General features: G+C 41.7%; 1 protein-coding gene across 1 annotated transcript in view; it reads right to left on the bottom strand.

Moving 5' to 3' along the window:
* The window catches only part of NAA25 (N-alpha-acetyltransferase 25, NatB auxiliary subunit), a 68,551-nt gene extending 47,394 nt beyond the window's left edge, over positions 1-21,157 (bottom strand). Inside the window, exons 1-5 of the mRNA XM_080820905.1 lie at positions 21,082-21,157; positions 8,650-8,735; positions 7,517-7,655; positions 4,508-4,626; positions 411-485 (exon numbers count right to left, since the gene is read on the bottom strand). Coding sequence (XP_080677031.1) covers positions 411-485; positions 4,508-4,626; positions 7,517-7,655; positions 8,650-8,735; positions 21,082-21,139 — 477 coding nt within the window. The 5' untranslated portion in view covers positions 21,140-21,157. The remainder of the gene's footprint in view (positions 1-410; positions 486-4,507; positions 4,627-7,516; positions 7,656-8,649; positions 8,736-21,081) is intronic.
* Between the last annotated feature and the right edge of the window lie 2,456 nt (positions 21,158-23,613).

Below are 23,613 nucleotides of genomic sequence, written 5' to 3'. Positions count from 1 at the left end.
TGGGAGATAAGGATCTCTACTCTGCAGAAAAGCAAACTGAGGTTCAAAAACCAGAATTGATAAAACAAGGCCATCCAGTTCAATAACATGTTCACTAAACAGTATTGTCTTAAAGGAAAACCTCAAGCAAAATATCAAATATTTCAAGGCTCATACTTGATCAAATAACCCAGTAATGGATCTAAGATTCAGGGGAAATACAGTCTGTGCTACACACAAATAAACCACTATACCAACTCCATGAAGAATAAATACCAAATCCCCCAACCCAAAAAGTCAACTGACAGTATGTAAAGTCCCTGTTTGACACATGATGCAACACATTACCCAAGCTGTTCAGAAGACAAGGACAAATAACTATATACAAAAATAAAAACAAATCTCAATCCCATTCTAAATGCCATACTCACTTGCATAATTAAGCTCATCACAGACCAAAAGTAATAAGGGTTTTTGGGGACAATTTTATATAGAGCCATGCCAGCCTGAAAGACAGAGAGCCATAAATACTTAATTTAGAAAACGTCATACAGAGGGCAATTAAAGATCTAGATAGTTACTCTAAGTGCCTAGTGACTTGATGGATATTCTCTATGGATACCAATATAGGTGAATTTTTATATCATCAGGAATATTTCACCTTTTGAACCAGATTTCTTCAAATTAAAGGCCATTATTTTTGGAAAACACAGTAATCCAATATGGTTCTGACAGATTACCAACAAACACAATTTGGCTTACAAATGTACACCAACAAACTTACCTAAAAATACTGTACTAACCAGTTACAGTAAAACAAATTTAAAAATCCAGATAGTATATTTAAACTTAAAATCAGAAAACTTTACTCTGACAATATTTAAAAAATAGTAATTCCTAGGTTAGGAAAACAATCAGGTTCTTTCAAGATACCATTAACTAGAACTGAGCCCTTTCTTTGTGAAATGTACAATATGAAATACTTACAAGCAGGGACATGGCAACAAGGAACAAAGTAGATCTATTCATGTATAACTGAGAATCTGCCCATAATTAGCCAATTAGTAATCAATTCTAAGAACTCAGCTAGTTGTCACTGTTACCATTTTTTTTAATCTTTTGCCTATCTTCAATCCACTTGAAAAATTACACGGAGTCCCTATTAAGTGGAAGGAAATGTCTATTCCTGCCCATGATACAAAGATTGAGTCCTGGTCCCAAACACACTTAAAAGCTAGGGAAAGTGATAAGACAAATATTCAAATGACTACAATAATACTTGGCAAAAAAAATAAACATCCTATACAAAAATACAATGCTTTTTTGTCTCCAAAAAAGGCATGGTTAAGTTTGTTCATTCCTTTCTTTTTCTTTCTTTAAAGGAAAGTAGGGAAGGGAATTTAATCATAAAGCCTTCTTCAAAGTAGCAGTCTTTCCCATGAACCTTGAAGGTCGAACAGAATGTCTACAGGCAAAGATGGGGTTAAGGATACATACTCTCTCTCTGTCAAATAAATAAATAAAATCTTAAAAAAAAAAAAATAAAGGGGCACCTGGGTGGCTCAGTGGGTTAAAGCCTCTTGCCTTCAGCTCAGGTCATGATCCCAGGGTCCTGGCATCGAGCCCCGCATCAGGGTCTCTATTTGGCCAGGAGCCTGCTTCCCCCTCTCTCCCTCTCTGTCCCTCTGCCTACTTGTAATCTCTGTCTGTCAAATAAATAAATAAATAAAATCTTTTTAAAAAATAAAAATAAAAAATAAAAAAAATTGCTGTGAACTGGAGACTCAAAATACGGGAATGTCAAAAAACAAATGAACGAAGGAATGTCGTTTACAGAAAAAGAAAAGTCCAATCACCTTTGAACCCACAGCAAATCTTCATTCAAGATGATTTTAAGGGGCGCCTGGGTAGCTCAGTGGGTTAAGCCTCTGCCTTTGGCTCAGGTCATGATCTCAGGGTCCTGGGATCGAGCCCCGCATCGGGGTCTCCGCTCAGAGGAGAGCCTGCTTCCCCCTCTCTCTCTCTCTGTCTGCCTCTCTGCCTATTTGTGATCTCTCTCTCTCTCTCTGTCAAATAAATAAATAAAATCTTTAAAAAAAAGAAAAGATGATTTTAAATATTACCTGCCAGGGATGTCATTTGGGACAGCAGAAATCCTTAAGTTTTCTGATTCCCTGGCTTCCCTCTCTTTTTTACCTCCACAAGTTAATGCAAATCATTCATTTATCAAATATTTATTGTGTAGATGCTATTCTAGGCACTGAGGATTCCACAGTGAACAAAACAAAAATGCTCACCCTCAAGAAACATGATATTTAATTGGTAAACTACCTTCTACGCAGACTGACATACCACTTTCAAAATAAACAGACACATCAACTAAGAAACTGTAACTATCTCAAGCAGTAAAAAAGGTAAAACAAAAATAAGACATTTCATTCTGAAACATTTAACACCAGAATGCTCCATTCTTCCAATATATTAGCATGGGATAATGTAAAACAATCTATCACAAAGTGCCTGGGTGGCTCACTTGGTTAAGTGTCTGCCTTTGACTCAGGTCATGATCCCAGAGTCCTATGATGGAGCCGCAAGTCATCAAGCCCCATGTCTCACTGCTCAGAGGAGTCTGCTTCTCCCTCTCCATCTGCCCCTCCCCCTGATCCACTTCTCTCTCTTGCTCACTCTCTCTCTCTCAAATAAATAAATCTTTAAAACAAACAACAAAAAAACAAGCTATAGCTACAACATATTAAGGATTAATGACTATTAAGCCACATCAAAGCAGTGGCTCCAAAGAGCAGGATGCAAAAGTATATGTGTATCTCTGCCAACATGTAAAGTTCAACTGTTTAAAAAAAAAAAAAAAAAAAAAAGTTGTTCAAGTGGCAGATTATTTTCTCCTTCATTCAAAATTTACCCTAATATTGTCATTGCACATACTCGTCCTTTTTGTTATTTTATTGCATGTATATATAATAAACATAGTTCAAAATATGTTTTGTGGGATCATAAAATTAACATACACTTAAAAAAAAAAGAAATTAAGAGAAGGAAAAGTATCATAGGCCTATGTCCTGGTAACATTTTGGTACATTCCCTCAGAAATATAAGACAGAGACATAGTACTATTTGAGGGGAAGTGGGGTGTTGCATTTTATTCTACCATGTGGATGAAGCATAATTCCTTTAACTCTACCTGTATTAATGTACATTTAATATATTTTAATTAAAACATATCCCTAGAAGTAAAAATATTTTAGTATATGTGCTGCCGAAGCAAGCACAGGAGTAAAAATGATATTAAAGATTTACATACATACATGTTACTGTTGCCAATTTAAAAATATATACTCATTTTACATTAAAAGAAAAATTATAATATCTGCATATTTTTCCTGAGAATATAATCCATCAGTAAATAAAACACCTTCAAAAAATTTTATTTGGGGGGGCGCCTGGGTGGCTCAGTGGGTTAAAGCCTCTGCCTTCGGCTCAGGTCATGATCCCAGGGTCCTGGGATCAAGCCCTGCATCGGGCTCTCTGCTCAGCAGGGAGCCTGCTTCCCCCCTCTCTCTCTGCCTGCCTCTCTGCCTACTTGTGATCTCTCTCTGTGTGTCAAATAAATAAATAAAATCTTTAAAAAAAAAATTTATTTGGGGAAAAAAATTCTTGTAATTTAAAAACTTTTATAAACAAATACAAAGATTAATTTTTAGGAGAAAGGATTTATATCAATATAGTACCTTCCATGCTCCCTAATTTATCTACTGTTATAGTCTGATATTTCAAGTAAGAATAAGACAAAACAAAAACACAAGTAAGAAAGCCTTGCTCTCAGAAAAAATTATAACCACAAACAAAGCCATTTCTAAAAAAATACTAGTTTGACATCATAACCCTGTATGGGCTTAAAAGTTTCACTTCTCTGGGATGTTGACTTTACCCACCCACTAGTCCAAATGGACTTCTTCACATACATCTAAATACATGGAATATCTAAAATGTGCTAACTGGAGAATAAGCTGCCTCTGGCGAAAAAGACAAGTATCCAAAGAGTGGGGAGTTTTCCCAGGTGGATTTAAAAATCTCAACAGGCTACAAGGAGTTAAATTTACAAAGTAGATGCAAACTTTAATCTTTCTATAGCCTGTTCATTTTTTGTTCTGGGATTTCTGCTCATTTTCTGAAAATATAACAGCAATGTCATGCACCGGGACAATTTGAAGCCAACTTACCAGAACCAAAGAAAACATACCACCAGGACACCAAAGAACAACCAGATTTCCCCCAAATAAAACACTTAAAGAACTTGAATATAGTTCATCTTTAAAACACACAAAGAAAAAAAAAAAAACACTCAAAGAAAGCATCTGCCTGATTTCCACACACAAACACAGATTCAGCTCTACACACAGATGCAAACACCCACATGCATGCACCCACATTTCTACAATTAAGTCGCATTTAAGGAGACTTGTATCTAATGCCAAATCCCACAGTCCAGGAGGTTTGGAAATTAAGTTACCTGTTGCATTTTCTTATATTCGCCCACTCTGGCATAAGCCATGAAGAGGTGAGAGTGATACTCCTCACTATTGGGAACTTTCTTCACAGCTGCCTCATAGAGTTTTGTAACTAACTCCGCTAGGATAAAGAGAAATAGGATATTCTTTAATTACTGAAGTATACCTTAAATCTTAATAGCATTTAATTTTTTTCCCCCTTTGGAGGAAATAGATGTCTCTTGTCACTAAGGAAGAAGAAAGTATTTGTTTTGCCTCATCTGATCATTACTCTTCTCTTGGTTGGGTGTTAATTGATAAAGCATGAAATAGCTCAGGCCTCCCAACACATTTACAATGTAAGTAAGACCCCTCAGGATTCAGCCTCTCTGTCTCCTTCGTACTTATTTCCCGCAGCACTTAGTGTTCCAGCACACTGAACTATCTGTGGCTCCACCAGACCCCCTGTGCTGCATCATACCTCCCCATGCCTTTACTCTGTTCCCTCTGCCTGGATTCTCCTTTCCTCTCTTTTCAACTCAATGAACATCATCCAAGACCAAGACCCAGCTCAAATGTTATCCTCACTGCAAGGAACTATGAAAGTTCAAATGTAATCCTTCCCTGAACACTGTCTCTACACCTCCACCCAGTCTGATCACTGTTTCCTTCTGCCATCTTTAAATTTTGTGAATAAGTCCCTTAAAACATTTATTAACACATAATGTAGAATACAGTCCTTTCATGAATTTCCTTATTTTTTTTAATTGAGCTCTACATCCAATGTGGGGCTTGAACCCACGACCCTGAGGATCAAGAGTCACATGCTCTACTGACTGAGCCAACCAGTTACCCATGAATTTCCCCTTATAGACTGTGAGTAACACATGGGCAGAGAGACCCCCTTTCATCTTTGACTAGGATACAATACTTTGCACAGAGAAACATTCAGTATTTGTGAAATAAATGATTTTTTAAAAAACACTGGGGGAGAAACCATATCCCTAAATCAACATAATCCCTAAATAGTCAGATATAATCCCCAACTTTTAAGTTCTGTCTTTTTAAAAATGAAAAACAAGGGGCACCTGGGTAGCTCAGTCAGTTAAGTGTCTGCTTCAGCTCAGGTCATGATCCCAGAATCCTGGTATCGAGCCCCACATTGGGCTCCCTGCTCAATGAGAAGTCTGCTTCTCCCTCTCCCTCTGCCCCCTCCCCTTCTGCTTGTATGCGCTCTCTCTCAAACAAATAAAATCTTTTAAAAAAATGAATAACAAAACTATAAAGTAACATTTCTATCCACTAGGTGGCAAAATTTTATTTTTCCCAGCTTTATTGAGGAATAACTGACAAAAATTGTATACTTTAAGGTACACAACATGATGGTTCGAGGGCAAAACTTTTTTTTTTTTTTTTTAAAGATTTTACCCATTTATTTGAGAGAGAGAGAGAATGAGAGACAGCACAAGTTGGGTGAAGGGCATGGGGAGAAGCAGAGTCCCCACTGAGCAGGGAGCCCAATGTGGACTCAATCCTGGGACTCTGGGATCATAACCTGAGCTGAAGGCAGATGCTTAACCAACTGAGCCACCCAGGTGCCCCGAGGGCAAAACTTTTTAAGTCAAAACTGAGCAAAATTAATAAAGTATTACTTAGAAAAACAAATGTGATAAAGATTTTTTAAGAGCAAGATAATAAAATATATTCAGGAAAACAAGTACCTGCTGGAATGTAAAAGGGGAAGTGAAACTGATAGGGAACACATAGGAATCTGTCAGTATAGATGATGCTCTGTTTCTTAAGTTGGTTGGTGGATTCATGAATATTCATTATTCCATACCAAATATTCTAGTGTATTATGTAAAATGTACCTTCTATAATATGTATTATGGAAGATACATATCATTCCATAATAAAAGATTTGAGAAATTAATAACAAAAAACTTTACAGGTGAAATGGTAGACTATGTAGAATATGCTTAGAAATAATCTAGCAGGGGGATGGGATACAGATAAAATTTGCCATGTGACATGATCGCTTAAGGTGGATAGTGAGATTTATTATTCTGCTCTGGTTTTTTTATGTTTGAAATTTTCCATATCAAATAGTAAAAAAAGGTAACTCTTCCATTTAGTAAATCAAAATGTCATAAATTGACCTCAAGTTCTCATTCCAATTCAGGGTACTATACATGTAAAATATCCTTTCTGCCTGCAGTTTTTGTAAATCCTGGTCAATGCATTATTTTGCCTATTGCCATCCACTCAAAACATGAGTGATAAGTCAAATGAACAAATACAGAAATCAGAGGCACCTGGGTGGCTCAGTGGGTTAAAGCCTCTGCCTTCGGCTTAGGTCATGATCCCGGGGTCCTGGGATCGAGCCCCACATCGGGCTCTCTGCTCAGGCTCTTGGAGCCTGTTTCCCTCTCTCTCTCTGCCTGCCTCTCTGCCTACTTGTGATCTCTGTCTGTAAGATAAATAAACAAAATCTTAAAAAAACAAGCAAACAAAAAGAAACAAATACAGAACTCAATCAGAAATAAAAGCTTGGGGCATTCGGGTGGCTCAGTCAGTTAAGTCCAACTCTTAATTTCAGCTCAGGTCAAGATCTCAGGGTCATAAGATGGAGCCCGACCTTGGGCTCCAAGCTGGGTATGAAGCCTGCTTAAGAGAGTCTCTCTTGGGGCGCCTGGGTGGCTCAGTGGGTTGAAGCCTCTGCCTTCGGCTCAGGTCATGATCCCAGGGTCCTGGGATCGAGCTCCGCATTGGGCCCTCTGCTCCGTGGAGAGCCTGCTTTCTCCTCTCTCTCTGCCTGCCTCTCTGCCTACTTGTGATCTCTGTCTGTCAAATAAATAAATCTTTAAAAAAAAAAAAAAAAAAAAGAGAGTCTCTCTTCTCTACCTCTGCCCCTCCCCCACTTACAGGCTTTCTCTCTCTAAAATAAATAAATCAATTTTAAGAAAAAAGAAAAGGAAAGAAAGAAACAAAAACTTCAGCTCAGTATTAAAAACAGTGAAAAAGAAACACACGTCGATGCATCTCCCGGTAAAGAATAGTCAGTGCCTGTAGCGAGTTGTCATCTGTGGGTTCAAGGGCCGCCACCTCCTGTGCCAAGGTGAAGGCTTCCTCTTGCTTTCCAGTTCTCTGTAAACCAATTGCCTTTAAAACCTGATACACAGGAAAAACATTAGTTTTAAAAGGACAGAAATGAAAATATAAGCCAAACTCCCTGCTCAGAGGGGACCCTCTCCTGCTCCCTGTACTTGTGTTCCCTCACTGTCATATAAATAAAATCTTAAAAAAAAAAAAAAAAAAAGAGCCAAAGAAGGCCAACTTGAAAACACAAGATAAGTTGTAAGGTACACCTAGGCTGCTAATCAAGTAAACCATATTTTACTAAAAATTTCAGCACATCAAGATTCTTTCTGGGGCACCTGGGTGCTCAGTCATTAAGCATCAGACTTCGGCTCAGGTCATGGTCCCGGGATCAAGCCCCGCACTGGGCTCCCTGCTCAGCGGTAAGCCTGCTTCTCCCTCTTCCCACATGCCCTGCTTGTGCTCCCTCTCTCGCTGTGTCTCTTTCTGTCAAGTATATAAAATCTTAAAAAAAAAAAAAAAGATTCTTTTCTATTTCAGTTAATATTAAGATGGCACAACAGGGGTACCTGGCTGTCAGTCTGTAGAGCATACAATGCTCAGTCTCAAGGTTGTGAGTTTAAATCCCACACTGGGCGTGGAACCTACTTAAAAAAATAAAGAAAAGGCACAACACTGCTTAAAAAAAGAACCCTATCAATATAAGATAATTAAATTAGCTAAATTATGTCCAAAATATCCAAAGAAACAAACAGTTAGCTTTTAATTAAATACTATTTATGGCATTTAAGTAATCAGAAAAATAAATGGCTTAGAAAGGTGCCTGGCTGGCCCAGTTGGTGGAGTGTGCAACTCTTTATCTCAGAGATGTGAATTCAAGTCCTGCGTTGGGCTCCACACTAAGCATGAAGCCTGCTTTAAAAAAAAACAAAAACAAAAACAAAAACCTGGGGGGGGGGACGACCTGAAAAAACAGAGTCACTAAACAGATTTAACACTTTTTCCCTTTTAAGATTATAATATATAACCCATCAAATATAAGTAACTCAAGAGCAAATGACCTTACCTTAGCACAATGAAGATCCTTATGTTTCTTCAACAATTTATCTGCTTGTTGAATTGCCATTTTATTATTACCATTATCAAGATAATCTATGAAAACAAATTATGATAGTTATTATATTCCTTTGACAAATATGAAAAATGCACAGGCTGATATGAGATGTTTCACAAAGTATTTTAATTCAGTATTAAAAACATCATGGTGCCAATTTTAATTCTAAATGGCTAGGATGGTACAGAATACAATCTTATATTCCTGTAGTCATCTCTCAGACCTGTTATAAAATTGTGTTAAGGAAAAAAAGGAATCAATTATTATCCAAGTCTAACAAAAGCAAAGATTCATTTCCAGATGAGAAGATCTAAAAGAAGATGAGAAGTGTCATAAATGGGAAATGGTGGTAGCTGTCAATTCTAAAACAGGTCAGTCCACAACCTACTACTACTACCTGATCCCTCTTCGCTCATCAAGGTCCCAAATCAGTGCAGGGCAGATGAGGCACAGAACTCAAAATAAGTTACGGATCAAATGCTGGTGAGCGCATGGAGCAACAGCACCTCTCACTCAGTGCTGCTGGGAAGGTAAAATGGTACATCCACCATGGAAGACAGTCTGACAGTTTTGTTAAATGCTAAACATACTCTGCCATGTGATCAACAATCGTGCTCCTTGGTATCTACCCAAATAAGCTGAAAACTCACCTCCACACAAAAATCTGCACACAAATGTTTATGGCCGTTTTATTCACAACTACCAAACCCTGGAAGCAACCAAGATGTCCTTCAATGGGCCAATGAATAAACGAACTGTGATACACCCATACAGTGAAATATTATTCAGTGATAAAAAGAAATGAGGACAAATAAACACTGGGGAACTTTAAATGCATATTGCTATGTGAAAGAAGCCAATCTGACAAGGCTACATACTCTATGATTCCAATTACATGACATTCTGGAAAAGGCAAAAAGTATAGAGACAATGAAACAATCAGTGATTACCGGGGGCTGGGGGTAGGATGAATGGGTGGAGCACAGGGGATTTTAAGTGCAGTGAAACTATTCTGTATGATTCTGTAATGATGGATATAGGTCATCATACTTTTGTCAAAACCCACAGAAGGGGCGCCTGGGTGACTCAGTGGGTTAAAGCCTCTGCCTTCAGCTCAGGTCATGATCCCAGGGTCCTGGGATAGAGCCCCGCATCTGGCTCTCTGCTCAGTGGGGAGCCTGCTTCCCCCCCTCTCTCTCTGCCTGCCTCTCTGCCTACTTGTGATCTCTCTCTCTCAAATAAATAAATAAAATCTTAAAAAAAAACACACACAGAAGATACAACACAAAGAATAAATGCTAATGTAAACTAGTAAACAATGGACATTAGTTAAAAATAACCTATCAGGGCATCTGGATGGGTCAGGTCATGATCCCAGGATCCTGGGATCGAATCCTGCATTGGGCTCCCTGCACAGTGCGGAATCTGCTTCTCCCTCTGCCCCTTCCCCTGCTTGTGCTTACTCTCTCTCAAAAACAAATAAACAAAATCTTAAAAAACAAAAAACAAAAAAACAACCTGAGTGCTGGGTGGTTCAGTTGGTTGGGCAACTACCTTCAGCTCAGGTCATGATCCCGGAGTCCTGCAGCGGGCTCCCAGCTCCATGGGGAGTCTGCTTCTCCCTCTGACCTTCTCCCCTCTCATGCTCTCTCTCTCAAATAAATAAATAAAATCTTTAAAAAAAGAAACAACAATGACCCATCATAGTGGCTCAGCCACTGAAACAAAGTACCATAGTAAATCAAGATATTAACAACAGAGTAAACTGAGGGGAGGGAGTGGGATTGTGGGGATACATAGGAACTCTGCATTTTTCCCTCATGTTTCTGTAAACCTGAAACTGCTCTAACAAATAAGGCACATTAATAAAATGTGTATGTGTGTGTGTGTGTGTGTGTGTGCGCGCGCGCACGCACGTTGTATACACACAAAGATTCATTTCCAGAGAAGGAAAGTAAGAAGTATTATAGATGGGCAACAAGGGTGGTAGCTGTCAATTCTAATTATAGAAAGATGACTGAATGCAGGCCAGTTCACAATCTACTACTTCTTATGGTCCCACTCTGTCTATCAAGGTCCCAAATCAGCAAGGGACAAAGGAAGCATAAACAACTCAAATAACCTATGCCGCTGGTGGCCCAGAGTGCCCCAAATAACAGAAAAACTATCATTTTACCTAACGAATTCCATTTTCTCCCAATGAATACTAGACTAAAACTTAAAACAGAGCTACAGGAACCCATGAGTTTCATCTCTTCAGTCTTTCTTCAATGCCATAACACAGACAAGCACCACGAATGAAGAGATTAAGAAACCCTACTCTGGACGTAATCACAATCTAGGGAGGAAGGTCAAAGAGAGACGGGACTCGCTGTGGATGCAACCGCATTCTAGAAAAAACACCTAATACTCGGGTGGAGAGACAGGAGAACCAGAAAACACTAAAAGCATACAATCTTGGCCTAACTACCCAAATATCTAACACCAGTTTTCTTAAATAGCCCAGCCAATATGCCATTAAAGGATACTTTCTCTTGGGCTGATCTCTTTCTGAGTCAGTTTTAAGGTACTTCTGACTCATTCCTGTAAGACTCCACGTTCTTTGAGCAAACCCTGAAGAATAATTAAACATCTGTAATGAGAACCCAGTTCTGAAGATCTGCCCATAAATGGATGAGACCAGCGGTCAGGACTACAAGGGCATTTAACTTTTCCCTCTATACCTACCTGCCCATGCCCTCTTCTCTGGGTATGGTTCCCACTGCGTCTACTGCAGGAGTAGGATAGGATGACCATGTCTAGACCTTGGAACTACACCCAATGGGGTGGATATCTGACCCAAGGGTAAATCAGGTTTCTTCCCTTGAAAACTGTAACTGTAACACTGAGTCACAAAGCAAGAGTCAGGAAACTATGGGGAACCTCATTTGGAAGGAAATAAATATTTTGAGTCTGACATTACCATTGGCAGCTCCAGAATTTCCATTTTGAAGAAGCCTTAGGGGATGCAAGTTAGTTGATGCAGAGTAAAGAAAAGGAGTTACCTCACCTCTTCATTCAAATAACATTTATAAAAGTATTTAAAATGTCACTTATCTTTATCAAAGGATTGGGGTCAGGGCAGTGCTAACTAACTGAAGCTTGTAGGGAGAGATCACATCTTGGTGTGGCCACAAAGCCAACATGGTGAACCCTGGGTAAACTCATGACTAAGCAAAGAAAGAAAAAAAAAAGGCAGTCTGAAAAACCCAGCAGAGAATAAACACACACAGATAAAAGCCCAGGGGAAATTGGGAGGGGGAGAAAGCTTTAGGAATGCCTGGACAGCTCAGTCAGTTAAGTGTCTGCCTTTGGCTCAGGTCACGATCCCAGGGTCCTGGGATCAAGTCCCGCATTGGGCTCCTTGCTCAGTAAGGAGCCTGCTTTTCTTCTGCTACTCCTCCTGTTTGTGCTCTCTCTCTGACAAATAAATAAATTTTTAAAACTCTTAAAAAAACTTTAGATCCTGGCAGCTCTCCAGTTTCCATCAAACCCTGAACACTACATTCCTGCTCTAGGCTCCCACCAGGGTTTACAACAAGCCCCCTTCACTAGAGCTTGTGTCAATGGGTTTCTGCTCCTTGCACCCAAAAGTTTAACTAAGACACTCCACTATATTCAGCCAGTCTGCTGTCAAGCTCCCCCTTCCTACATGCCTAGAAGGGAAAAGTCTATTTTCATTTTACATTCCTGACTCTAGAATATAAATTGTGTAGCCCTTGGAGAAAACAGGTCAATAAAATTGATAACCCAGAGCCCCTGGGTGGCTCTACAGGTTAAGCCTCCAACTTGATTTTGGCTAAGGTCATGATTTCAGGGTCATGAGAGTGAGCCCCACATCCAGCTCTGTACTGGGTGTGGAGCCTGCTTAAGATTCTCTTTCTCAGGGGGCGCCTGGGTGGCTCAGCAGGTTAAAGCCTCTGCCTTCCGCTCAGGTCATGATCCCGGGGTTCTGAGATCAAGCCCCGCATCGGGCTCTCTGCTCAGTGGGGAGCCTGTTTCCTCCTCTCTCTCTGCCTGACTCTCTGCCTACTTGTGATCTCTGTCTGTCAAATAAATAAATAAAATCTTAAAAAAAAAAAAAAGATTCTCTTTCTCAGGGCGCCTGGGTGGTTCAGTCGTTAAGCAGCTGCCTTCAGCTTGGGTCATGATCGCAGAGTCCTGGGACTGAGCCCCACATCGGGCTCACTGCTAGGAGGGAGGCCTGCTTCTCCTTCTACAACTCCCCCTGCTTGTGTTCTCTCTCTGTCAAATAAATAAAATCTTTTTAAATAAATCAATCAATTAATTAATAAAGTAATCTCTACACTCAACATGAGCTCAAACTCACAACCCCAAGATCAAGAGTTGAATGCTCTTCCAACTGAGCCAGCCACCTCTTAATACTTTCTAATGTTTTTTAACAGCAAAGAATAGACTTCAGACTCAGCTACACAAATATCAGAATCTAGTTAAAACTTAACATTGTTTTGTCTTCATCTTTTATTTTTACCACTTCGTTTTCTCAGCATAAGTAACAGGTACTCCATTAATGATAATGATAGGTTATTTTAATTTTTTTTATTTTCTTTTTTTTAAAGATTTTAATTTTTTATTTAGCAGATAGATCACAAGTAGGCAGAGAGGCAGACAGAGAGGGGGAAGCAGACTCTCCGCTGAGCAGAGACCCCAATGCAGGGTGCGATCCCAGGATCCTGAGATCATGACCTGAGCCGAAGGCAGAGGCTTAACCCACTGAGCCACCCAGGCGCCCCGATAGGTTATTTTAAAATAAATTTAAGTTAAAAATCAAATTAGAGAAAAATTCTAAGTAATTAATAGTACAGATAGTACTATAATAAAGCTGGAATCATCAGACTGGTTAGAAGAATAATAGAAATTTGGGAAATATTGGGTTAAATTATTGGCAACAGACTATCAAAATCTGTTAAATGACTAAGCCAGCCACCTTCCTGGGTAACAATTTGAAGAGAAGTGACTCTTCCTTACATATGCAGACAACAGCAGACCCTGACACAGGCAGGCCTGTCTACTTGCCGGGTAGAAGAGGCCCTGGGATTAATTTGTCCAATCACAATTAGGGATACTGATAGTAAGAAAGAGATCAGACTTAGGGTGTCTGGCTGGCTCATGGCTCAGTCTATGGAGCACGCACCTCTTGATCTCAGGGGTTATGTGTTTGAGCCCCATGTCAGGCATAGGGCTTACTTTAAAAAAAAGAGAGTCAGGGGCACCTGGGTGGCTCAGTGGGTTAAAGCCTCTGCCTTTGGCTCAGGTCATGATCCCAGGGTCCTGGGATCGAGCCCCGCATGGGGCTCTCTGCTCAGTGGGGAGCCTGCTTCCTCCTCTCTGCCTGCCTCTCTGCCTACTTGTGATCTGTCAAATAAATAAATAAAATCCTTAAAAAGAGAGAGAGAGAGAGAGAGTGTGTCAGTCTTGCCAAAAAGAAAGAAAGCAAGCAAGCAAGGCTTTAGGCTGTGGGTGCCTGCAGCTGTAGAGAAATTCTCTAAAGCAGCTAAAATGACAACCTGCAATGTTTCCACTTCCTGGAAGAGCTTCAAAGACTACTAAAGATATTGCTACAATTTAGAAAAAAAAAGACTGAATACAACATAGCTCCATCCTTGCTTAAAATTCTAAATGCTTTAGAATAGGAGCCTTGCTTTTACCAAGAATACAAATTGTAGGTTAAACATTCCTTCAGTCAACAAATGTTGTTAAATACCTACTACTCCCAAGATGACTGGGAGGGTTAAATTTAAAAAGGAATGATGCCTCCTAACCAATCACCTCACAGCCTACATTTGCCCCCCCCCCCCGCCTTTTTAAGATTTTATTTATTTGGGAGAGAAGGACACAGCAAAAGAGAGAACACAAAGCAGGGGGAGTGGGAGAGGGAGAATCAGGCCTTCCTCTGGGCAGGGAGCCGGATGCGGGGCTTGATTCCAGGACCCTGGGATCATGACCTGAGCTGAAGACAGACGCTTAACAGGTGCCCCAACATTTGCCCTCTTTTAAACTATTTCCCCCAGGGTATTCTTAGCTATCTTTTTAAACTGCAAGCCTGATCACCTCACTCTCCTGGTTAAATCTCTTCACTGCTTCCCGTTATCTTTAAAACGAATTTCAAAATTCTCAAAATGGCTTACAAAGCTGATGCGGTCTACCACAGTACCCTCATGTCAACCAATCTCTGCAGTGCCAACACACAAGCCTTTTCTTAGGTCCTCAGGTGGAGCAAGCTCCTTTTTATATACTTCCCCCATATTGCCTGACTAACCTCTGCTCTTCCACGTTCAAAGTAAAACGTCATTTCCATAGGGAACCTTTTCTTGTCTTGTCCCTGACAGCTCTGATGCCAATATTGTATGCACACACGGGAACCTACATTTTTCCTTCAAAGCTCTTAACACAGCGCCTGGGTGGCTCAGTCAGTTAAGCATCTGCCTTTGGCTCAGGTCATGATCCCCGAGTCCTGGGATTGAGCCCCATGGCAGGCTGCCTGCTCTGCTTCTCCCTCTCCCTACCACTCGTGTGTGTGCGTGCGTGTGTGTGTGTGTGTGTGCCCGTGCACACACAGTCTTTCTCAAATAAATAAAATCTTAAAAAAAAAAGCTCTTAAGACAAGTGTAATGATTATGTGTACCATTATTTTTAAGATACAAGTTCCTTGAAAGCAGAAACCATGTCTCTGCTGTACTGTTCGGTACTCACTCATTCCCTGAATCTACATTGTGCCTAGCACATATTGGACCCTCAATAAATAAGGTGAATGAAGAAAGGAATAGAGAAATGAACAAACCATACAGGGGGAAAAAAGACGGTCTTCTAGAAATTGAGTAGTCTATCAGGAAAATGACATGCATACAAAATGACCACAACAGTTAAGTTCCAAGAACCAATGATTAGTGATGGCTTCATACTATTAAGTTTTTTAAAAATCTTTTTAACTAGGGGCGCCTGGGTGACTCAGTCGTTAAGCATCTGCCTTCACCTTGGGTCATGATCCCGGGGTCCTGGGATCGGGTCCCGAATCGGGCTCCCTGCTTGGCGGGAAGCCTGCTTCTCCCTCTCCCACTCCCCCAGCTTGTGTTCCCTCTCTCGCTGTTGCCTCTCTGTGTCAAATAAATAAAATCTTTAAAAAAATTTTTTTCAACTAATTTTTGTAAAGCTTTCTTTTTTCAAGTTTTGTTTATTTATTTATTTTTAAAGAGTTTATTTATTTGACAGAGAGAGAGAGAGATCACAAGTAGACAGAGAGGCAGGCAGAGAGAGAGGGGGAAACAGGCTCCCCGCTGAGCAGAGAGCCTGATGCAGGCCTCGATCCCAAGAACCCAGGATCATGACCTGAGTCGAAGGCAAAGGCTTTAACCCACGGAGCCACCCAGGCGCCCCTCAAGTTTTATCTATTAAGTAATCTCTACATCCTTAACAGCTTGAACTCACAACCCCGAGATCAAGAGTTGCATGCTCTTCCAACTGAGCCAGCCAGGCACCCCTCAACTAATTTTTTTTTTTTAAGGAGGCTCCACTCCACACTCAGCATGTACCTAATGCAGGGCTCAAACTCATGACCCCGAGATCATGACCTGAGCTAAGACCAAGAGTCAGACATTCAACCGACTGAGCCACCAAGGTGCCCCAACTAAATTTTTAAATAACAAAAACAGCGCAAGCCACGGTTAAAAAATAATAATTAAAAAAAAATCCGAACAGTTCATAGGAGCATAGCATGAAAAGCATTAGTCTCTTAATGCTGCCCTATGCTCCCACTATGCTCTACTCTATGTAGGAATTTCCTTTCTTTCTTTTTTTTTAAGATTTTATTTTTTTTTATTAACATGTATTTTTTAAAGATTTTATTTATTTGACAGAGAGAGAGAGAGAGAGACAGCGAGAGAGGGAACACAAGCAGGGGGAGAGGGAGAAGCATGCTTCCCACCAAGCAAGGAGCCAACACAGGGCTCAATCCCAGGACCCTGGGATCATGAACAGAGCCTAAGGCACACACTTAAGGACTGAGCCAACCAGGCACCGCTCTTCTAAGAATTTTCTGTGCATTAAAATCATTCTTTTAAGTCTAAAATGCTTTAGAATGTATAGGTCTAAGTCAGACCCTTTTAAATGGTCATAATTTCAAAAAAAAGAAAACAGGTTATACCAAGTGACTTTTCTAAAGAAGGGCAAGATTAATCTTCACTCACCAAAATGCCCTGCCACTCCTGATGGGAAACAGGACAAAACTCGCAGGGCTAACAATGCCCAACAGAAGGCTCAAAATAAGTACCACATTGAACTGAGGACTTAACAAGCGTTTACTAATGAACTATAGCAGAATAATTACCTGGAGTTGGCCAGGCACCAAAGGGAAACGTCTTAACTCACTAAGAAGTCATTATCATTCAGGAAACACAGCTAGGAAGTATGTTTCATCTGACCCAGACTACAGCAAGACTGGAAGCCAGTAAAAGATTAGAACAAAAGATCGTGTGCCAGAAAGTAAGTAAAAATGTGTATGTGCATTCTAAAAACTACGGGAATATTTTTTCTTTGAAACCTCTCTATTTTACAATTGCTTACCTAGCAATTCCTGTATTCTACACAAATTTATGACATGCCGTACCTGACCATCACTTAGTGCTTGTCCTCCAACCACTAAAAACATTTTAAAATTAATAATAATGGTAGAAAAAAGGCACTGGGCTCACCAAGTCATGTCTGAGTACAAAATCTGTAAAGAACCACATAGCACCAAGACAGTAATTTTAGCAAAAGGAAAATGAATAAAGTAGGTGTTCTGGTAAGGTCAGGCGCGGTTTTCAAACACTAAAAATATAATACCTAAACCAATTTATGAGTAACGAAAAGCACTCTGAAACTGTTTCAACTAATGAGCTTTCTGCAAAGTTATTCCAAACCTAAACATTGAAAACATAATTTCAACCCACCACATCTCAACTCACCACAATTTCACAGTTAATCACCCGTACAGTCCTGTCTACCCTAAACAATATTCAGCAAAAGCTGAGGTCACAGGCAAGTTTCCAACAGCTGTAAAATGCTAAAACCTTGACAGTACAAATAATGCTGTACAAAGATAGTGATGCTACTAATTCTGAACTCAGTAAAGGGCTGGGCTCTCAGTGACAATGCCTGTGTTCAAAACCCAGATCTACATACAACTTACCCGCTGCAACTCTGAGCAAGTTAATCTCCAGCCTTTAGTTTACTACTATGATCACAATAATCTTACTACCTATTGGACAGTTAGCATACAAATAAGCACTCTATTAATGCTGACAGTTGTTGAACTTCTGGCTGGTGGGCAAGCACTACCTACTAAACATAAGCTTTTTATTTAATAGCTAATGAATTCAAGGAACAACAGTGGTTTAGGGGTACTAATATATTCAAACACAAAAGCAGGGGCTATCCCAAAGTTTGGAGGTCAAAAGTGCATTAGTCAAGGGCAGCTGGTACCCTCTCTTTTCCTACTCCTGCCAATTGATATTAATTGCCTTGGAAAAGCTTCTAACACTCTTCCCATTTAACTTTAACAAAAGCTACCTAATTCTGGCTTCGGTTTTGACAATACGACCTGTCACTTCTAGTTAACATATAATAATGTTTAGCAACATGAAATGAACAAGGTTTTTCTTACTGGGTACTTCAAAACACTTATTTCTAAATGACTTATGGGATGCCAAAGGCATTTTCTTTGGTCCTCAAGAGCCAATTTTAGAAATTCAATTATTCTCAAAAATACCAAATCTTGAGGGCGCCTGGATGGCGCAGTCAGCTAAGCATCAGACTCTTGATTTCAGCTCAGGTCATGATCTCAAGATTCTGGAATTGAGCACCGAGTCAGGCTCCATATGCAGAGCCTACTTGGGTTTCTTTTTTCTCCATCTCCCTCTGCTTCTCCCCCCACCCACATACCCCTTCCTCCAAGCACCTGAGTGCTTTCTCCCTTTCTAATAGGTAAATAAATCTTTAAAAGGGGCACCTGGGTGGTTCAGTGGGTTAGGCCTCTGCCTTTGGCTCAGGTCATGATCTCAGGGTCCTGGGATTGAGCCCCGCATCGGGCTCCCTACTCAGCGGGGAGCCTGCTTCCTCCCCCCCCTCTCTGCCTACTGCTCTGCCTACTTGTGATCTCTCTCTCTGTCAATTAAGTAAATAAAAAAATGTTTTAAAAAAAAGTACTTAATCTTGTGGGTAGGGGAGGGGCTAGATGGGTATTAAAGGGGGCACTTGTTATGATGAGCACTGGGTGTTTGTTATATGTAAATGATGAATCACTGAATTCTACTCCTGAAACCAATACTGTCCTCCATGTTAGCTAACTAGAATTTAAATTAAAAAAAAGGAAAGTACCAAATCTTTTTAGTTTCAAAGTGGGGGCAGGGCGCACCTGGCTACTCAGTAGGAGGAGCACGCCACTCCATCTCAGGGTCGATCTCGGGGTGGTTGAGTTCGAGTTCCATGATGGGTAAAAAGATTATTTAAATAAATAAAACTCTAAAAAAGGTGAGGGAGCCTGCGTGGCTCAGTTGGTTAAGCGACTGCCTTCCACTCAGGTCATGATCATGGAGTCCCGCATTGGGCTCCCTGCCCAGCAGGGAGTCTGCTTCTCACTCTGAACCTTCCCCTCCCATGTTCTCTCATTCTCTTTCAAATAAATAAATAAAATCTTTATTAAAAAAAAAAAAAGTCTGCAGGCATCCTGCTGCACAATCATAATAAGCCAGAAATTGTAAACCCTGGCTAGATTCAGTTCCTCCCTTCAATCATCTTTATTTTATCCCTGCCCTCTGAAAATATATACTGGAGGGTATGGTAACAAACACCACCGAGAAATGGAAAGACAGTCCTATCTCTGCAACTCACCACCAGTGTGACCTTTGGCAAGTCAGTGTCTTCAGCTCAAAGTAAGGTATTTTCTATCAGTGGTGAAGAGGGTGAGCTTGGGACACTAGGATTCAGAACCTAGCTCCATCAAATGCTAGCTGAGTGACCTTAGGAAAATTAGACAACATCAACAATGCCTCATTTTCCTCATCTGTGGGGAGAAAAAGGGGGGGGGGATTTGCAGGACTGGAAAAAACTACCCACCTCAGGAGAATGTGTGAATATTAAATGAGATAAGCCATGTTAAGGGCCAATAACAGAGAATGACAGAATGATCGGTCTACACACATTAGCTATTATTTCCTACCTCAAAGGGCTGCTGCTAAAATCAAATGAGATGTGAGTAAAGCATCATACAAATTTTAAAAGCAGGACCAACTGTGCCAGAAAAAAAGTCACCCCCTCCTCCAAAAAAGTTGAATGATCTCAGTCATGTGGAGAAACCTCCATTTAGTAACATTTACACTATAAGCTGGAAGACTAGTTTGGCAAAAACCACTGACCTTGAAGCCTTCCTCACTGTTCACTAAGATAAACCAACCGTCTATGAGGAGAGAGAGGAATTGCAAAAAGGGCCACTGCCCAATTACAGAACATCTCGGTTACGGAAAAGGTGTTTCTCCCTGACTCAAATCTGTTGATTTTTCACAGCCAGGTAGGAGGGTGACATCAAGGTCTTAAAGTCTGAGGGCGTTAAGGAGGGGGATCCATTTAGCAAGCACAAGGGAAGCCGCAGAAAGGAAAAGCCCTGCAGCAGCCCTGCATGCCCCTCTGACAAGAGCTAACACTGTCTCTTCACCGCTATTTTGGGCCCACGACCCCCCCACACCCCGCCTCCCACGTGCGCCCAGAGCAGCTGTTTCTCCACCAAAGAGCTCTAGATTGGGAGCCTCCAATACGGCCTGCTCCTGACTCGATCTGGGTGACCTTGCACCAGCCCCTTCCCCTCTTTGGACCTGTTTCTCCCTGTGAATCGAGCACAGGTAGTTAGACAACCCCTTAGGCCGGGTTCTCGGAAGTAAAAAGTCTTCAGTGAGGAATTTTCCCTCAAATAAGAGTGTCGCACCCTCACGCCGGAGCCAGCTTTCACCTGGCTTGGGATCCATCTGAGATTCTGGGTCTTCTTTGGTGTGGCATTAACAACGCAGCCTGCGGGCAGCGCACGTCTCAGCGAGAGTGTGTCTCACAGGGCCTGCACGTCGGGCCAGCTCTGCCGACCTGACGCTGCCTGGACTAAGCCGCTGCCACCGCAGGGCGCAGGAAGGCCCGGCCGGCGCCTACGCGAGGCGGGTGGCTGCGGCCTAGAGGCCCGCGCGGTCAGCCCCCCGCATCCGCCAGCTCCGCGCCCGCCCCCTCAACGCCCCTCCCGGACCTTCGCCCTGGCCTCAACAGCCCTCGACGCGTCCGGCCGACAACAGGCTGGCCCCAGGCACTCACCGTAAATGGGCCGGAGGCGCCTGTCGTTAGGGTCCTGCACATGGCCCCGCGTCGCCATGATGACAAGCGCAGAACCGCAGTGCGCACGCGCGGGGCAGGCCCTCGGGAAGGGGCTGTTAAAGGGCCAGCGCCGATCTCGCTCTTCTATCGCGATAGTCGCAGAGCTGCGACTGACCGCCCCTGCGCGGAAGGGGAAGCTCTCGAGCCCCTTGGACCTCTACCGGTACGGCGATGGGTTCTTCGTTAGGAATTTTTCCTCCTTTTGCCCGATGGAATCAGCCAGGTTGGAAGAGACGGCTGTTGGTATTGAAATCCCTTCCGAGTCACGTACTGGGTAGTGAGGAAAGGAGGGAAGAAACTCTTGGTCAAAGTTGGGCTCAGCTGCTCCCGCTTGTCGTATTTATCCTCTGTGTCCCAAGGAGGACCTGTTAGACTTGTCTGTGACCAACTGTTGAGGAACCAGAAACTCCTCTGAGAGACTGACCCAAGGAACTGTGGGGGAAAAGGGGTCTGATCAGGGGTGCCTGACTGGCTCAATCTGTAGAGCATGAGACTCTTGATCTTGGGGTTGATGAGTTCAAGCCCCAGGTAGGGCAGAGAGCTTACTTAAAAAGAGGGAGGGAGAGGGGGAGATGCTGATCTACAGTAAAAATCTGCCTGAAAAGTTCAAGATCTCTTCAGTCCTCTCCTGGGTTCAACCAGCTAAGAAGCATCCTAGATTCATAGTAATCCAGTCAGTTTGTCAATTATACCTCAGTAAAACTGAGGGTAAGGGGCGCCTGGGTGGCTCAGTGGGTTAAAGCCTCTGCCTTCGGCTCAGGTCATGATCCCAGGGTCCTGGGATCGAGCCCCATATCGGGCTCTCTGCTCAGCTGGGAGCCTGCTTCCCTCTCTTTCTCTGCCTGCCTCTCTGCCTGCTTGTGATCTCTGTCTGTCAAATAAATAAATAAAATCTTAAAAAAAAAAACAAACCTGGAGGGTAAAAGTAATTAAATTCATACAACACATAGTTATTGAATGCCTATTATGTGCCTGGCTACATCAATAAATAAACAAAATTTTCATGGAGCTTTACTTGTAGTGGAAGGGACAGACAAAATAGCATATTAGATGATGATAAATGATTCTGAGAAAAGTAGAACAGGGACTGGGGAGTGGAGGAGGGAGGCAATTTTATATGTATAATGTGGTCAGGGAAATCCTAGCTGATAAAGTGATAATTGTCAAAGACTTGGAGAGGGAGCCACTTAGGTGTGCCAGGCTCAGTAGAGTCATAACCTAAGTTAAGGCCACACTAGTCACTAGATTCAAACTCAGGTCTTTCTGAGTAGAGAACCAGAGTAATCCCCTGCACTGCAGTGTCCCCAGTGTCAGCCTTGACCAGCTGGGGTTGACCCCTTCTACTGATGTTCCTTCCCTCTTCCTTTCTGGGCTTTTTTAGTGTCCAAGAAAATGATTCTCCAACTTCAGTGCACATCAGAAACCCTTGGGAAACTTGATAAACATGAGTTTCCTGGATTGTAGTCCCAGAGATGCTAATTCAGTCTGAAGACCACTCTTTGGAAAATACTGATTTGTCCCACATCGGGCTCCTTGCTTAGCAGGGAGCCTACACCTCCCTCTGCCTGCCACTCTCCCTGCTTGTGCATGCTCTCTCTCTCTCCAACAAATAAATAAAATCTTAAAAAACAAAAAGAAAGGAAGAAAAAATACTAATTAAAGGATCTAGATCAAAAGTTTTTATTTACTTTTTTTTTTCAAGATTTTATTTTTAAGTGATCTCTACACCCAATGTGGGGCTTGCACTTATAACTCTGAGAACAAGAGTCACACGCTCAAAAAAAAAAAAGAAAATGGGGGGGGGGCGCCTGGGTGGCTCAGTGGGTTAAAGCCTCTGCCTTCGGCTCAGGTCATGGTCTCAGGATCCTGGGATCAAGCCCCGCATCGGGCTAACTGCTCCGCAGGGAGCCTGCTTCCTCCTCTCTCTCTGCCTGCCTCTCTGCCTAGTTGTGATTTCTCTCTATCAAATAAATAAAATATTTAAAAAAAAGAATTAAAAAAAAAAAAAAAGAAAGAAAATGGGGCACGTGGGTGGTTCAGTCCATTAGGTGGCTTCCTTCACATCAGGTCATGATCCCAAGGTCCTGGGATGGAGCCCTGCATCAGGCTCCCTGCTCCATGGGGAGTCTGCTTCTCCTTTTCCCTCTCCCTGTGCATCCCCCTGCGTGCTCTCTGTCTTTCTCTCTGCATCAAATGGATGATAAAATCTTTATAAAAAAAAAAAAAGAGCATGCTCTACCCACTGAGTCAGCCAGGCACCCATCAAAAGTCTTTAGAATCTACCATAACAGCAAGTTAACAATTGCTATTAAAATTTAAATATGCATGCCTAGAAAAAAACTAGTGATGATAATAACAATAATCATAGAGTGCATTAATGAGCACTGTGCCAGAGACTGTGCCAAGCTCTTTCACATACATCTTCTCACTTCACTTTTACAAACTGGTGGAATAGATACCTTTTCAATCTTC

Source organism: Martes martes (genome assembly GCF_963455335.1).
Source record: "Martes martes genome assembly, chromosome: 13".
NCBI classification, from domain to species: domain Eukaryota; kingdom Metazoa; phylum Chordata; class Mammalia; order Carnivora; family Mustelidae; genus Martes; species Martes martes.
Note: the sequence above shows the minus strand (reverse complement) of the source record. Positions and strands in the feature narration are given on the sequence as shown.